The sequence below is a fragment of the Protopterus annectens genome, chromosome 8.part0, assembly GCF_019279795.1.
Source record: "Protopterus annectens isolate FY-2018-M chromosome 8.part0, PAN1.0, whole genome shotgun sequence".
Taxonomy (NCBI): domain Eukaryota; kingdom Metazoa; phylum Chordata; order Ceratodontiformes; family Protopteridae; genus Protopterus; species Protopterus annectens.
This window is the reverse complement of record NC_056741.1, coordinates 175,885,439-175,902,823: the sequence shown is the minus strand read 5'-3', so window position 1 is coordinate 175,902,823 and position 17,385 is coordinate 175,885,439. Positions and strand designations below refer to the sequence as shown.

Genomic DNA, 17,385 nt, shown 5'->3' with positions numbered 1-17,385 from the left:
AACAAATTAGGTTTTCTAGAATAGTAAACCCACAGCTGCAGAAATAAATAACATGGGCTGAACAAGAATAAATTATTAAATACGTATATATATGCTTACATTCATCATACATACATATATAAAATACATTTAAACACTTATTTTAAATACAGTGGTGATGACACCAGCAAAAAATGATGATTAATTAATAAAAATAAGCTTCTCCTCCTGCACTGAGACTATATCTGGCCAAAGTCACAACAAAACAACACGTAGACAAATATTAATTCTGATGTAGCTCCACTACAGAAATACATGATAACAACAGATCCAGTTAAGACAATTACAATTTGTTTACTTTAGAAAATATAACAGTATTTGAATTTTGACACTGTAAATGGTAGCATTGAGTTTGAAATGCAGATTTGTTTATTTATTTATTTATTCTTTCATTCATTTATATGTCTTTCTTGGCCAGGAATATCTGACTAGGATGCATATCTTTTTCATCAGAGGCCAGGAGAAAAGCTCCATTAGTCAAAATAATTAGACAATGTAAAATATATTTTCATTTTCTTTATTCTATTTAATATTTTAATCTTGGTTTCATATCCATTTTTGCGTACATAATTAGCTGTAACAGATGACTGAAGCTAACCGTGGATCACAAAATTTCTGACTGCAAGAAGAAGAGAAGAGAAGATCTAACCTGTGCATTTGTATAAGGCTGTAGTAGGCAGAAATGTGGAGAAAAGCAAGGGTTCTTCTATACTCTATCTATTGATCTCTAGTGTTTTTCTTTCTTAGGTTTTTGTAAGGCCTTAGTATCTCTTATCATAAATTACTAAGTGTATCTAATTTTGTAATATGTTATAAAGATTTGTACTACACCATTTCTAATACAAATGTATTAGTCTTATTCATCTATTCTTAGATAAATTTTTCCTTTTTCCTACTGAGATATAAAATATATAATCTTAGGCTTGTACTATAATTGTTAAAACTTCTTATGTACCAAATTATACTGTTATTGTCTTTGTCTTGACCTTTTATGTTGTTGTAATTTGTGGAGCTTTTCTCCCCGGGCCTCCACTGAAAATGGACATATATCCAGCTGGAATAGCCTGGTCAACAAATGTAAAATAAAACAAATAAAATAAAATAAAGGGAAGACAAGGACTGACATTTGGGGTGAAAATAGTAAGCAGTGGTACAATGATGGAGAACGAGGACTAAGTAGGAGTAGGTAGTTAAGGGATATAACCCATTAAATCAGTAAGTCATAGTACGATGATGGAAAATGAGGATTAAGTAGGTGTAGGTAGTCAAGGGAAATAACTAGTTAAATTAGTAAGCAGTGGTACAATGAGGGAGAACGAGGACTAAGTAGGAGTAGGTAGTTAAGGGATATAACCCATTAAATCAGTAAGTCATAGTACGATGATGGAAAATGAGGATTAAGCAGGTGTAGGTAGTCAAGGGATATAACTCGTTAAATTAGTAAGTAGTGGTACAATGATGGAGAACGAGGACTAAGTAAGAGTAGGTAGTTAAGGGATATAACCCATTAAATCAGTAAGTCGTAGTATGATGATGGAAAATGAGGCTTAAGTAGGTGTAGGTAGTCAAGGGAAATAACTAGTTAAATTAGTAAGTAGTGGTACAATGATGGAGAATGGGGACTAAGTAGGAGTAGGTAGTTAAGGGATATAACCCATTAAATCAGTAAGTTGTAGTACGATGATGGAAAATGAGGATTAAGTAGGTGTAGGTAGTCAAGGGAAATAACTAGTTAAATTAGTAAGTAGTGGTACAATGAGGAAAATGAGGATTAAGTTGGAGTATGTAGTTAAGGGATATAACCAGTTAAATTAGTAAGTCATAGCACGATGATGGAAAATGAGGATTAAGTAGGTGTAGGTAGTCAGGGGAAATAACTAGTTAAATTAGTAAGTAGTGGTACAATGAGGAAAATGAGGATTAAGTTGGAGTATGTAGTTAAGACATATAATTATTTAAATATTTACAGTAGCAGATAAAAGGGAAAGTGTAATAATCACCATATGGGTATTTAATACAGACCAGCTATGATTTTGTCAGAGGTACTGTAGCCTGTATTTTCTTGAGCATCAGGAATTATCCTAGTATAGAGTAAGAACAGAGCCAAGCAACATGCAGATCCTGCTTTAGCAGATGTTTAAAGCATTTGTTGTTTTCTGCAATTGCAAACTTTACTTAGATGGAGTTCCACAGTTTTGAGACACAGTGAGAACATAGTGAATTTCCAGCAGAGTTTTTTTTTTACTTCCATCTAGGAGAGATTTGTTATTGGAGAATAGTGTTCTGTTGATAGTGCATTGTATTAATATGATTTTTAGAATGAAACAACTATCTGGCTTATAGATATATTTGCGGGTGATGGTGAATTAAAAGCAGCTTAGTTGATATAGGAGTTCTAACCAATTTAGTTCCTGTAGTGCTGTACAGTGCTGGGTTTAATGAGATAGTTATGTGGTGAATCTTGCTATTTTATTACAACATGCATTGAGTCTGGACTTGAAGGTGTTGAGATTAGGAAAAATAGGTGATGCATACAAGAGAGGTATGGGTAGGTAGGTTGCAGCTATGGATATTCTAGTGGATACTGTAAGATATTGGTTTAATCTATATAGGGAGCCTAGTTTTTTATGCATATTTTTGATAGATTGGAGAATATGTTGGTTGTATTCGAATTTGTCATCTGTGAGCACACAGAGTAGCTTGGCTTCTGTCATGGTTTCAATTTTTTTGTCTTGTCAAGTGAGACAATATGGAAAATGTACTTTTGAATATTATTTATTTATTTTTTTTCTGCATTTAGAAGATCTGCATTCTTAGCCAAGATTCAACAGATGAGAAAGACTCTTGGCTAATTTCCTGGAGGATTTGTAGTGTTGGGGCAAAGCAGATGAGAGCTGCATCATCTACATACTGAATTATATTTGCTTTTTTGTGTTGGTATGGTGTTTGTTTACAAATATATTAAAGAGAAATGGGCCCAGTACTGATCCTTGTGGGATTCCAACTGTGAGTGAAGGAAAGAGAAGAATTCTTGGTTTCCATTTTACTCATCTCTGTTTATTTGTAAAATAGCTATGAAACCAGCTGAGAGATGATGAAAGCTATTGTTAACCTGAGGGTTTATGCTGAAACTATTTTAATTCTACTATCTCAAGGGTGATAGTAAACTGAGTAAGGTTGCTTCCCTGGACAAGTCTCTTTACTTAGATAAATAAATAACTAAATAAAACTGAACACATCTATATGTGAAGCAATATTGATGAAAGCTAATAAAATGAATTAACAAGACATACAGTAGGCTATAATAACATACCTTTAAAATATGAATGATAGTAAGGTGAACTGATAACTTGCTACAACAAAAATACCTTGGAGAATATATGAATGGAAAAGTATCAAAAAGAGATCAAAATGAGATCTTTTTTATGATCAATTAATCAAATTTCCAATGGTAGCCATTTAATCAAATATGTAAAATTTGCCATGAGCTAGTGCTATTAAGGTGGTAGCTGTACTATCCAAATGGGGATTGTGGAGCCTAGACCACCCGATTCACCCTTGTTTTTTTTTTTTTTTTCTAAAATGTTTTTTTATTTTTTTTGTTTGTAAACAAATTATGATACAGTAAATTTAAATTACAATTCAAAATAAAAGAAAATAGTTAAAAAACTATAACAATATGTACAATATTTACAGGTGGTCCAATGAAAAGGATTAACCAACAAAGTTATAAAGAGGAATAATACCATAGAACAAATATAACCTTTACTGGCATATATTCACATAAGTCCATCTTAGTTTATGACATTTCAATTTCATGTAGAAGAAATTATATCCTTTTGAAATGTGTCTATAAGTATTAAGATTTTATTCCAAGTATTGTCTGTCCAACGTCTGGGAAAAATTCTTTCTTCTTTGACTTTTATTTCTTTTTGTGCAGATTCCTTTAATAGAGATATGAAGTCTTCATAACTTGGAGGGACTGTGGATTTCCATTTTCTTGTTATACATTTTCTGGCTACAGCCAGAATAGACCATAAAAGATATTGATCACTTTTACTCATAGTTACTGAGTCATCTACATTCAGAAAAATTAAAGATTTTGTTAAAACAAATTTGTCATTATAAATGGCTTGAAGAAATCTATTAATATCTTCCCAGAATTTTTTAATGCAATCATAAAACATATGTATCCAATCTGCCTCGGAGTTTAAAGTACATCTCCAGCATATGGGCTTTTGGATAGGGTCAAATTTGGCTATTTTATATGGTGTATAAAAGGCTCTATGTAGAAATTTCCATGTGAAGATTTTCCATATCTCAAAGTTTTAGGTTAGCTTAACTGACAACAAAAGGTCATTTATACCTTCAGGTGATAGATTTATTGTCAAGCCCTTTGTTAAAGTGTTCACAATATTTTGACCTATTTTGGTTTTATACACTATTAAAATTTTGTATAATTTAGATATAGAAATTGGCTTATTATGATTTCCACAAATCAATTCTTGCATATATTTTATGAATTTAGGTATAGTATTAAAGTTTGAATCATTAATAATTCTACATAAATCACTTGCATATTGCAATATTTTTTGGAGTTCTATTCTGTCTATTTCAAATATACTAAACTCATTAATTACTTGTTGGGTGGTTAAAGTACTGTGATTATTCAAATATTGAAACCAGTAAATAAAGTTATTGGATTCCCAATTAATGAGTGTTTTTTCTTGGATTTTTTCTTTAAAATTCTTTGATGTTTTAAATGGTATTAAGAGTTCGAACCATAATTTTATGTCTGGATTTGAAAATTATAAATTTTCTAAATAGATTATAAATATTATTCAAATATGATAAATTAGTGGGCTTTGTTGTTTTATTTTGTAAGCTATTACATAGTATATGCCAGAATATGTTATTATAATTCTTCAAATTCATATTTTTTAATATTTTGTTTTCATTAAAGAAAAAAGTTATATGTAAAGTTTTCCAAGCAGATGAATAATTTGGATTTACCCAATTTAGTATAAGTTTAATGATGGAAGCTTTAATATACGTTTCTATGTCTGGAAATTTAATTCCTCCCAAGTCCCAGGGTCAAATATGATGTGAGAAAGCAATTCTATTCTTTTTTGGATACCAAAGAAAATCCATTAAAAGTTTCTGTATTGTTTTTATAACTTTTTTATCTGGTAAAATAGGGATTGCTAATGCTATATAGTTTATTTGTGGTAGTAATATCATTTTTATTAACTGTAACCTATCTTCCAATTTTAACATTAATTTACTCCAGCTATTAACTTGTTTTTGAATAAAATTTTGGATTTTATTATAATATAAAATCATGGTAGTATCTATGTTCTCAGATATAAGAATTCCTAGATATTCTAGTGAAGAAACCTTTTCTCCAATTATTTGATATTTATTCAGATGTAAGTCATCTATTTTATTTAGAAGTATATGTTTTGATTTGGATTTATTGAAACAACCTGAAATAGAAAAAAATCTTCTACTTGTTTCTCTAATTCTTGTATGGACTCTTCATTTGGTTTTAAAGTCAGCAATATATCGTCAGCAAATAACATGATTTTAGAATTAAATTTATTGTAAAAGTTAATTCCTTCTATTTTTAGATCACTTCGTATTGTAGACGCAAATAATTCTATCGCCAGGGCAAACAGTATGGGAGACATAAGGCAACCTTGCTTAGAGCCTTTAGTTATTTTTAAAGCTTCCGAGGTAAATGGGCCTAATTTTACATAAGCCAGGTTATCTTTATATATATTCTTTATTAAATTTATAAAGTTTAATGGGAATTCAAAAAGTTCCAAGATTTTAAATAGATATTTCCAGTTTACCGAATCAAATGCTTTCTCTATATCTAATGTAATTATAAGAGCTTCTGAATTATCTCTGTTCAAAGCTTCTATAATGGTTAAAATTCTCTGAATATTGTCATATGTGTGTCTTCCAAATATAAAGCCTGTTTGGTTTTCATTTATGACTTGAGTCAGGGATTTCTTAATTCTGTTTACTAAGATAGACATAAAGATTTTATAATCATTATTGAGCAGAAAGATAGGTCTATATGAGCTACATTGGGATGGATCTTTTTTATCTTTTTTTATAGGGGTAACTAGTGAGTATTTCCAAGATGGTGGAGTAATAATTTGAGTTTGAATATCATTTAGCATGTTATGAAGTAGAGAAATTGCTGAATTTGGAATAATTTTATATAATTCCATTATTATTCCATCCATTCCTGGTGATTTGTTGTTTTACTTACTTTAATTATATCTTTTATTTCTTTTATGGAGATATGCTTGTCCATTTCTACTTTTAATTGGTCAGGTAGTTTTTTTATTAAGGAATTATTAAATTTCAGATCTGAAAATGAAATATTATTATCATTATTTCCATAATGCTTAGCATAATAGCACTTAAAAGCTTCAAGAATATCATTCACATCAGAGACCTTTTTTTTTCCCTTTTCCTTCATGTATTATATTTATGATGTTATTTTCTAAGTTCTGCTTTTTAATTCTCATTGCTAGATTATGTAAGTGTTTTGGAGAAGTTGAAATTGAGGCAAATTTTAGTTTTTTAGTTTTTCCAAAGCTAGATTTGTTTTATGAGTGAGGAATTCATTGTATGTTTTATTTAAATCTATAATTTCGTTTTTTTTTTCCTGAGAATCTACTACATCATAAGAACTTGTATTTATTTCTGTTATTCGTTTTTGTATGTTGTGTAATTCAGATTCCCATTCCTTTGTTTTATTTTTAAACCATCCTATAATCTTGCCATACAAAAAAGCCTTAAGTGTATCCCAAGTTATTATATTATTTGTATCTTTAATAGGATTTGTTTCTAAGAAATATTTGATTTCTGAATCTAGCCAAGGTTTAAACTCTTTTAATTTAAGGATGTAAGCTGGTATTCTAGTTACAATGTTTAGTCTTTTGAAATCAATTTGTACTTTAAGAATTAAGGCATTATGATCTGAGAGAGGACATGGAATAATAGAAAATTTTGTTATCCTACTGTTTAAATCAGAGGAGACAAATATTTTATCTATTCTTGTTTAAGTATTAAAGCGATAATCGCTATGTGTATAACTTAATGAGTTAGAATCTTTAAAATTAAATGTATCTATCAGATTTAAGCTTTCTAACCATCTCTTGAAATATTTACTTACGGGTGTGGGACGTAACTTTCTTTTATTAGTTGTTTCAAAGTTATCTAGAATACAATTGAAATCTCCCCCCATTATTATCATACCTTTGTTTACTTTGTTAATTAATTCTATGTGTTTTTTAACCGTAGACAATCCTATTCCAGGAATCCAGTAAATATTTATTAAAGTCCAAATTCTATTTTGATATTTTATTGTTACAATTGATATTAACCCTCCTTTATCTTCGTGTTTGTAAATGATCTGTGGAATAACTACACTTCTTTTCCATAAAATTATAACCCCTCTTGTTTTTTTTTTGTATAGGGAGTGAGAAAGAATTAGATAGTCACTAGGTTTCCATGTGAAATTATCATCTATTTTAAAATGAGATTCTTGTATAAATATGATTTGTGCTTTTTATAATTTCAAATATCTTAGAAAATTTGACCTTTTTATAGGATTATTTAAACCATTAATATTTATAGATAATAAAGTTGTGTCTGTCATTTTTTTAAGTATTTATTTGTACTTTTGGATTGTTTGTTCTTGAAATTTTGTTTTACCTTGGAAATTAATGTGTTTTGAGTGTTAGATTTTTCCTTTCTTTTAGAAGTTATTTTGAAATGAATATATTTATTTCTATTTATGTTTAAAAAAAGTTTCAAATTGGACCACTGGAAAATGAAAAAGTTGAAAAACATTGTGTTAACATATTTTGAATAAACAATTAATGATTTTGCCATTCTAAATCCCAAACATGAAGTGTCTAGCACCTCAAATCTGTTTGGACTTAAAAGTTCAAACAGATTTACCCTCAATAATAATAGTTGCATTAATGAGGAAATGTTGCTTTAAAATGAGCTCCTCATTAAAAAAAAAAAGAAAACTAAAACCAGAGAACATAATGCACTTATTATGTAAATAACATATATGTCTAGTCTGTAAAGTTTTGTTCATTACAAATTAGATTCTAAAATGAGATATTATTTCCAATTGCAAACAATTTTAAATAAGACATTTGTTAATTACTTTAACAATATATTAGATGTTCATTTTTCATTAATATTATGAAATTTTTGCAAATTACCAATTGTATATAATATATTAGCAAATGTCAAGTCATTAATGTTCATTAGTGACATTTGACATTGTTATTAATAATAAAAAGAAGTAGAGTGAGTATGATAGATAGATACTGTTTAAAATAAAAAGGATTTGTTTACATATTTTTAGATCTATATAAGGTATTACATCAACATAGCAAAGTTAATTAATATATAGCTAATCACTTATCGAAACCAATTAAAATACTTACAGATAATAATATTCATTTATAAGATTTAATATAGTAACAGCTAGAATTAAAGCAACATTTATAATGCTTTGCATACTAGCATTTTCTCATTCTTCAGTTAATGTCAGTTTTATAACTCTGATAATTCTACAATCTAAAATTAATAAAATGTGTAAGAGGTTTCACTCTTAAATTACTTATATGTGACCTTTATGTAGTTCTGTTATTAATAAGTTATTATTCATAAGATTTTCTCTATTAAGTTCAAGTTAAAAATCACACATATCAGAAATTGCCTTCTGCTTATCACAAATGTAGTGAGCGTCTGGTAACTAGTAAAAGGTCTCATCTTATATGTTAAACTATAAAACAAAAAAGAAAAAGGTCAAAATTAGAATTATACTTGCAAGAGAAATCTACCTTAATAATGGTGCGATAGCATTCTTGTCCCATAACTAATCATTTATAATAATCATTTTATGTATAGTACTTCTTTTAAACAATAACAAGCATGATAAAGCAATCTTTAGATAAAGGAATGTATAATTTCCAGTAAGCTGACACTCAGGATCTTTTTTTTTTTTTTTTCTTTCCCTTCCCTTTGCCTTCCCTCTTCTTCCATTTCTATATAACTTAATAACTATAAGTAACTTATCTAATACAGTGTCAGTTAGATGTGTTCACAGAGCGCATGTATTATACTTTTACCAGACACTCACCTAGTAAAGACAACAGTATTTAAATGATTCGCTATCTTTCTTGTTATAATAGCACTTTCTTCAAAGCAGATCTAGCGCTATCCTTGCATGAGATATTAGCTGAGTTTGATAGTAAACCATAAAATTTTTAATAAGATACGAAAGAATATTTATGAAACGTGAAAAATAATTGAAGCAAACGCTTCCTTTACTGTAATTAAAACAGCAGTGTTAAGGAAAAGAACTCTGCGATAGTGTGTGTTTACGCGCCATCTTGTGGCCAGTAACTTAAATTACATCTAAACACGCTAGGATGTATCGCGTGCTTATGAATGTGAACGGTGAACAACTTTTCAGACAAAAAAACTGAAAAAGTCGAGCAGAAGGCTCATGGATACTGTCCACCCTCAGATAATACAATAATGTTCTGGATACATCCCAAAATGATCACGAGTGGTTCCATTTTATAATATTTTCATCAATATACTTTACATTAATTCAAATTAACAAATTCTAAATGTGTACCTCTAAGCAACATAGATGCATTCACCAAGAACAACAATATTTAATCAGGCAATGATAGCGCACTATTCTAGTAACCAAATACTTGTATAGAGAAGAAACAGCAGTGTTAAAGAGGAAATCTCTGCAATAGCGTGTATTTACATGCCATCTTCTGGCCAGTAACTTAAATTACATCTATGTACGGTTAATATATCGCGTGCTATGTATGAAGCGGTGAACAACTTTTCAGGTAAGAAGACTAAAAATAACTGAGCAGAAGGCTCATGGATGCTTATTTACTTTCAAATAATACAGTAATATACTGAATACATCTAAAATGTTCATGAGCGATTCTATTGTATAACATTTTTATCACTATACTCTACATCAAATTAAATCAATGAATTTTAAATGTGCACTTTTAAATAACATAAATGTAATTACTAAAATGATAAAATTTATTCAGGCATTGATAGTGCCTTAATTTATCAACTAAGAAGTTGTACAGAGAAAACCATTTAAAAAGACAGTTTACATTAAAAGCTTAGTGACGAAGAAAAAATAAAATGTCTAGTAAACTTCATTGATTATTGTTTTCAAGTATTCAAAAAATAAATATATACTTCAGGGCTTTAGTAAATTATTAATTAGTACTAAAATTTAAGTATTATATTAAACTAAATATCTAAGAAAGAAAAGAAAAAAAACTGCTTTATACTAGTGTAATAAAGAGTTTAGTTTTAATATATTATAATCATACCTTAGTTGACACTTTGAGAGAAATAGTATCATCAGAGTTCTTTTTGTCAGTCTTTTGTTTCTTTTTTTCTCTTGCCTCCAACCAGATATTTTTTCCTGGAGCCCTTTTTAAAGAAGATGAATTTATCCAGTCCATTTCTTCAGGTAGTGGAATTATGTTATTATTCTTTATGAAAGATGTGGCTTCCTCTATGCTGTTGAATGTTCTCATGTCATTGTTATATTGGATTCTTATTTTGGCTGGATAAGATAGCTGCACTTTGATTTTATGTTGTTTTAAAAGTTTTACTAATGGCCATGTTTTCTTCCTTATATCCAGAACTCTTGTTGAATAATCATTATCAAATCTTAATAATGACTGTTTGTACATAACAGGACTTTTCCTCCATGCAGATCTCAGTATAAGCTCTTTGTCCATAAAAGAAAGAAATTTAACTACTATGGATCTTGGAGCTGATTTAGAAGAAATAGAAAATGTCTTACCAATAGCTCTGTGTGCTCTTTCTATCCCATAGGATAAGCCTTCTTTTAGTCCAAGAACTTCAGGAAACCAAGAGTTCAAGAATGACATAATGTCATCACCTTCGGATTTCTCTGGAAGACCAAAAATCCTTATATTTGTTCTTCTTTCTTTATTCTCTATATTATCTACTTTATTTATTAACCAAGTGTTCTGTTGTAACAGAAATTGAGTATGTAGTTCATCTTCTTTTAACCTCCCATCAACATCACTTAAGGAAGTCTCAATGTCTGATATTTTTGTTTGTTGCTGTTGTAGGATTTCTTTAAAAACTTCTGTTTGTTTTTGGCAGTTATCCTTAAGACTTTCTAGATTTTCAGTAAATCTGTCCATTTTTAGCAATAAGTCCAACAAAGTAGCAGATATCTGTTGTATCTCTTTTTTTATAATAGAGTCTGAATGTGAATTCTTGGAGTTACTCATCTTCAAACAGTTTGGAATGTCCTCTGCAGTATTTGACAGGAAAATTTCAGAATTTTTTCTTCAAAATTGGTAGCTTTGTTATAAATTACTTCATCTTCAATATTTACCCAATTTTTTTTAAATATATTTAGTTTTTCCTGTATTTTCTAGTATGAGTATGAAGAGCTCAAAATTAAGCTGCTTTCAGTTAGCCATTAGGCTCTGCCCCCCTCACCCTTGTTTTTTGTTTCATGTTTTTGATAACATGTTGAAACACTGAAGGCAGACTCAGTTATTTATACTTTAACCTTCAGAATATATACCTGAAATTACACTATCCATGCAATGCTTACACCAAGCTTTCCAATACATGAAGTGTTTACAGTAAGAATGGAATTTAAAATTTCTGTAACAACATGCTTACCTTTTGAATTGTCCATTCCACCATTGACTCCAGATGATGGAAGGCTACTTCCAGAAAGTAAATAGCAAGGTTCCTCAAGTCCTATACCTTTAAAATAAACAAATAAATAAATACATACATACATACATGCATACATGCATGCTTATATACATCATACACACAGATATATACATACAAATAAATGTTATGAAAACTATTCTAGGATTCCTGGCATCAAATACTTTATATTCAGCTATCAAATGAAGTAGCAATTATCTGCTTAACAGTTGTATAATCTTCATCAGACTCTTTCTCTATTAAGTCATGTAAAGTGCATGTACAGCCTCTTTTGCTAAATGATGTATCACATTGTACACTTGGACTGACAAAAGTGGCACCAACTTGCAATTCACTCAATTTTTCTGTTTTGTCATGCCTAACAGCAGTAGACTATGGCTTAATATCACAGTGCTGGAGTGCACCTGGCATCATTTTCAACTTCTTTGTGATTCCCATATTTATGAATAAATGCATGCATGATATATTGGAGAGGTACTACTTTATGCATGTTTCTTAGCTACTTTAAACCTTTGACAGACAGATAGATAGCTAGATAGATATAGATAGATAGATAGATAGATAGATAGATAGATAGATAGATAGGTGAATAGAGGGATAGAACTGGAATAGGTGTACATAAATTTTGAACATTAACAATTGCTCCTTCATGTTGGCAATCTATCCCAGCCCACTTAAAAGACTTCAACTCATATAACAAGTTGAGAGCACAAGTTAAACAAATACCTCCACAAACGAGCCCAGTGCTCCTGCTTCATCATTGGTCTTGTCACCTAACCACTACATCTTAGCTGTCCTTTTCTCCTTTACTGACTTTTGCATTTCAATTAGTTTTATATTGTATTATAAATAGAGCGTATGCTGGCACTATGCACACTTTTTATACCACTGTAGGTCATAAACACATACAGCATTATACTAAACTGCAAATAATTCTGCTATTATTTTTTTTCTTATCCTTGTTCTCCTGATAATGTAAAAAGTGGGTTAATGACTATATAGTCCATATTAGTTTAATAGATTTTTTATATCCAGATTGTTTTGCCTGGGCTGTTCTGCAATCTTCAATTAGTCTGTTCTGATCATTGCTTCAGTAAGCAATAGATAAGTCTTGTCATCAGACTTAGTATACAGAAATCTGCTTAACGTATAATATTATTACCCTCCTACACTATCAGCACAGGTAGCCCTGCCCAACCCCTCCACAGCATGAGCAGTTGCCTCTCTAGTGTAGATCCCAGCACTCATTGACTGCTGAATACATATAAACTCCACCCTTCCCCCAGGTGTGAGAAGCAGGCCATACTCCTTCACTTCTCCTCTTCCCTGCCTGGTTCTTATAATAAAAAAGCTACTAAATGAGTCCCAGTCACCTGAGTTACAGTCAGGGCCTATCCTGCTGCACCATAGAGTCGGGCTATCACTTGTCCATTTTCATTTGTTAATATCCTTTCCTGGGCATTCTTCTCTGCTTTTCTCCTTATAGTTTTTGCATTTTGCTCTTGCCAGAAATCTGTTTTTACATATAGTACAGCTTTTATAAATTGCCAGTGTATCACACCATTTTTGAACAGTTTTTCTGATATTTTTCTTGCTGATTTCCTTCCTTTGACATGAATATTTTATATGTAACTGTTTTAGTTTTTTAACAACCTCACATAGACATTACTATACCTGTGAAATTTTGGGATGTACATCCACCAATGCCAAGAGTACTGTTTTTCCAGCCTTTGTGATTGTTAACTGAATTTCATGTAACTTATTTTTATTTCCCATTGTTATCTCCATATTTCTGATAAGTAACCAACTGCAAATGTATAGGCATTATGTGGTGTAACAGCCTCACTGACACAGTGTTGTAAGACTGTTTATTTCTTCAAAAAAAACATGTAGATTGTACTCATATCATATCTGGAAAGGTAAATGACTATTTGTTTCTGTAGTCATCTGACAGTAGGCAGAGAACTGGAGTAATAAAGGATTTAATCCTTTTCTTGGAAATATGCTTTAACCATTGGTTTGAGTGCATGTTACTAAACTGTTCCTGTCTGCTTGTGTTTGATATGGTGGAGTGTTTACTGAATTAATTGTTAAAATCACATACAGCTTTTTATTTTATTTTTTTACTCAGAGGAACTCCCTATTTGTTTGTCACGTGATTTGGAATTCTCATGTAACTTGAAAAAACATAATATGCTTTTGAGTAATTTTAAAAGCACTACATCAATGGTGTTATGGTGGTGTTAGTACAAAAACACTTGAATAAATAAATGTCCTTGGTTCAGGTAAATTACTTGACCCATAACATCCATTGATAGTAATATCATAAATAAATGTGCTCTAAATCTACTTATTCAGATTTACAGGGACCAAATTCAATAAGAATAACATTCTAAAAACTGAAAGCCTGCTATCATTTTAGGAGGTAGCATTTGTGTTTTATGATATGCTCCTGATGTACATGTTGACCAGAGTAAAAAAAAATACATAATAATTGATAGTTTCACTAAAGGAAATACTACACATTTTTCAAGGTCTGACTTTCCTTCTCTGCCTCTTCAAAGTGTGCTCATGAGCAAAAAAAAAAAAAAAAAAAAACATATGCTTCGAAAACTTTTTGCTGTTCAACTGATTCCATCTTTGTAAATTGAGTTCATATTGCTCCTTACTTTTTTCAATATTTCGTTATTCTATAATTTCTTTCCTCAGCATTTCATTATTTTGTTTGATCGTCTTTAGTATGAGAGGATGAAAAAGACTACATTTTCTTTTTATAATTTCATTTGTGTATTGAGTGGCAGAATGAAAACCATCTGCTGTTTCAGGGGGTGCATGTTGTAATACAAACTGTATTCTATCACTTGAAAAAGTTTGCTAAGATAATATTTTGACGAGAATCTAAAAGAGTTAATTGTTTATATTGCCTCATCTTGAAATGAAAACTATGAGAATCCAATGGCGGATTATAATAAGGGTAAAATGGACTGCCACCCACTACCCACAGCTCTGAGGAGATCCTCAGTGTCCGTCAAGCATACTGCCCTTGTCATTAAACTAAAATTATTTAAAAGTTTTTTTTCTTTAAACTCAGCACTGCTAACTCACTTTGTTTGCATGTGTGGTAAATGCAATAGCTAGCCATTAATTTTCAATGTCTTTAAAAAAAGTGCTCAGATGTCACCACGAATATTGTCTTATTCTTTGCTGACAAATTCCATTGTATAAGAAAATATTCATAAATGCATCTAAACACTTAATTTATTTATGTATATATGTATTTATTTATTCTTGAACCAATTCACTGTATGCAATTCCTATATATGCATGTGATGTTTGCAATCCTGTAGCCTTTTCCCTGCATGGAGAGTTGAAAGCAACTGGTATACAAGTTTAGGCAAATTCATTTTTTATAAGTATACTGTAATGATCAACTGTTCCTAATATCACTTTATCATATCTGTGGACTCTCCCTGATTTCCCTTAGGTCTTTGCCCTGTCTATTTTTAATATTTTTGATTTTCTCATAATCACTAAGGGTTATCATCAGTCTATGATGCCATACATTAAAATGTCATACTTCTTATTCTTCAGAAAATATATGTTCATTTAAAACCTGTTACTCCTTTAATATTTTAAGTGAATCACAGCAGAATTTAAAATAAAAAAAATCCCTGATTTAAGCCTTAGAGAGATTATTTTTACTATTTTCCAAAATTCCTGAGCAAGGATGTAAAACATCTTGTGTCACATTTTTATTCTGGTTCTCGTAAAAGTTGTTTTTTTCTCAAACACTGAGTACTACTACATTCTATAAACAATGAAAATTATTTTATTTTTAGACCTTATATCCTTCAGAAAATTAATTGTAATGCAATATTGTTATTCTAGCAGGTTTTTAATGAACTTTATTTGTCCTTTATTAAGCATATTGATCCCTATGGGCTATTGGCCTCTTTTCAGGGAAAAACTGAAGTGGTATGTATACTATTAGGGGAAATTTAGGCAGGGTATCAGGGAACTTACCATACTCTTTTCAGCTGCTAGATGGTGTCAGGGGGTTCCTATAACAGCAAGGAAGAGGCCTATGTGGAGCATCAGCATGGAGGAGAAGAGAAAATCTATGGAGAGTTTAAAGGTATCAATAAGACTCTGGAGAAAAATATGTTTGATAAAGAACTTCATACTGTAAATAAAGAGTGAGCAGCCTAAATAGAGAAGGAATTAATTGAGTCTGCTGGAGTGGTGTTGACAGGAGAACTGAATTATGAAGGCCTACAGTTGATGTTCTGTTAAATATAATTAAGAAGAATAATCCGGGTTATAGTTCTGCTGTTTCCTGGGGCAAGATTTATTTATTTATTTGACATTTGTTAACCAGATTAGTCTGACTGGGCTAGAAGCCCTTTTGTAGTAGAGGCCCAAGGAGAAAAGTTCCAAATTAAAAGAAAATATAAATCCATGAAGTACATACAAAGAAAAAAAAATACATGAACCATGAAAACTCCAACAGTAGGGTGCCTACTATCGATTGCAATAAAGAACTTTTACATTAAATCAGTACCAGTGCTAACATTCATTTAGTTCCAGTAAGTACAGAGGATAAAAAGATGCAATCTACAGCAAGTGAAATCAATAGATAACAATTACGTTGGCATGAATGCAGTATTTCTTTGATATTTAGGTAGAAGTTGTCTGCAGGAAGTTAGATATATGAAAATAGGGGTATAAGAGATCACTGATATAGGACTAGCAGAGATGGAGGCAGAGGTGAAAAATGGGGAGAGGTAGGTCAGGTTGGAGTAAGACAGGGGCAAGGCCATGTTCTGATTGTGTAGTCTTTTAACATTTTTTTAAAACAGAGAGTACTAGTGGTTGTTCTTAGATCTAGGGGAAATTTATTCCAGATATTAGTTACAAAATATCTATACAAAAGTTTCCCAGTTTGTCTATTGGTCTTATAGACTTCAAGAAGATGTAGGTCTGCACTGCGGAGACAGCACTTGGGACTGTAGGGAGATATTAGAATAGAGAGAGAAGGGCAATGAGAGGGATTTATGAGAATAAAGTGAGTGAGTTGGAGTTGAGGGAATAGGAGCTGATTATGTGCTTCTGGCCATTGAAGATTTTGTAGCACAGTGCAGTGGTGGGAACAGTAAGGGAGGTTCACAGTAAATATAGTTATTTTATTGTAGGTAGTTTCAAGTTTGGTCATGAGGTTGGTTTGTAGGCTGGTGAGAACAGAATCAGCATAGAAGAGAGTAGGTAGCAGAAAAGCTTGTGCCAGAGTTTGTTTAGAGTTTTTTGTGAGGTATTTTCTATTGCTATATAGTAAGCCTAGTCTTTGATGTGTCATTTGATGGTTTGTAGGATGTGAACATCAAAATTAAGTTGATCATCATTGACCACACCCAGGAGTTTAGTATGTGTTTCAGCTGAGATGGTAGTGTTATTGAGCAAAGAGACTGAGAAGGAGGATTTATATTGCTGTAGGATTTTTGGGGAGGAACAGAACTA

General features: G+C 30.9%; 1 protein-coding gene across 1 annotated transcript in view; it reads right to left on the bottom strand.

Annotated features, from left to right (window-relative positions):
• LOC122808179 overlaps nucleotides 1-17,385 on the bottom strand; it is a 444,989-nt gene that overhangs the window by 208,742 nt on the left and 218,862 nt on the right. Inside the window, exon 5 of the mRNA XM_044079146.1 lies at nucleotides 11,815-11,901. Coding sequence (XP_043935081.1) covers nucleotides 11,815-11,901 — 87 coding nt within the window. The remainder of the gene's footprint in view (nucleotides 1-11,814; nucleotides 11,902-17,385) is intronic.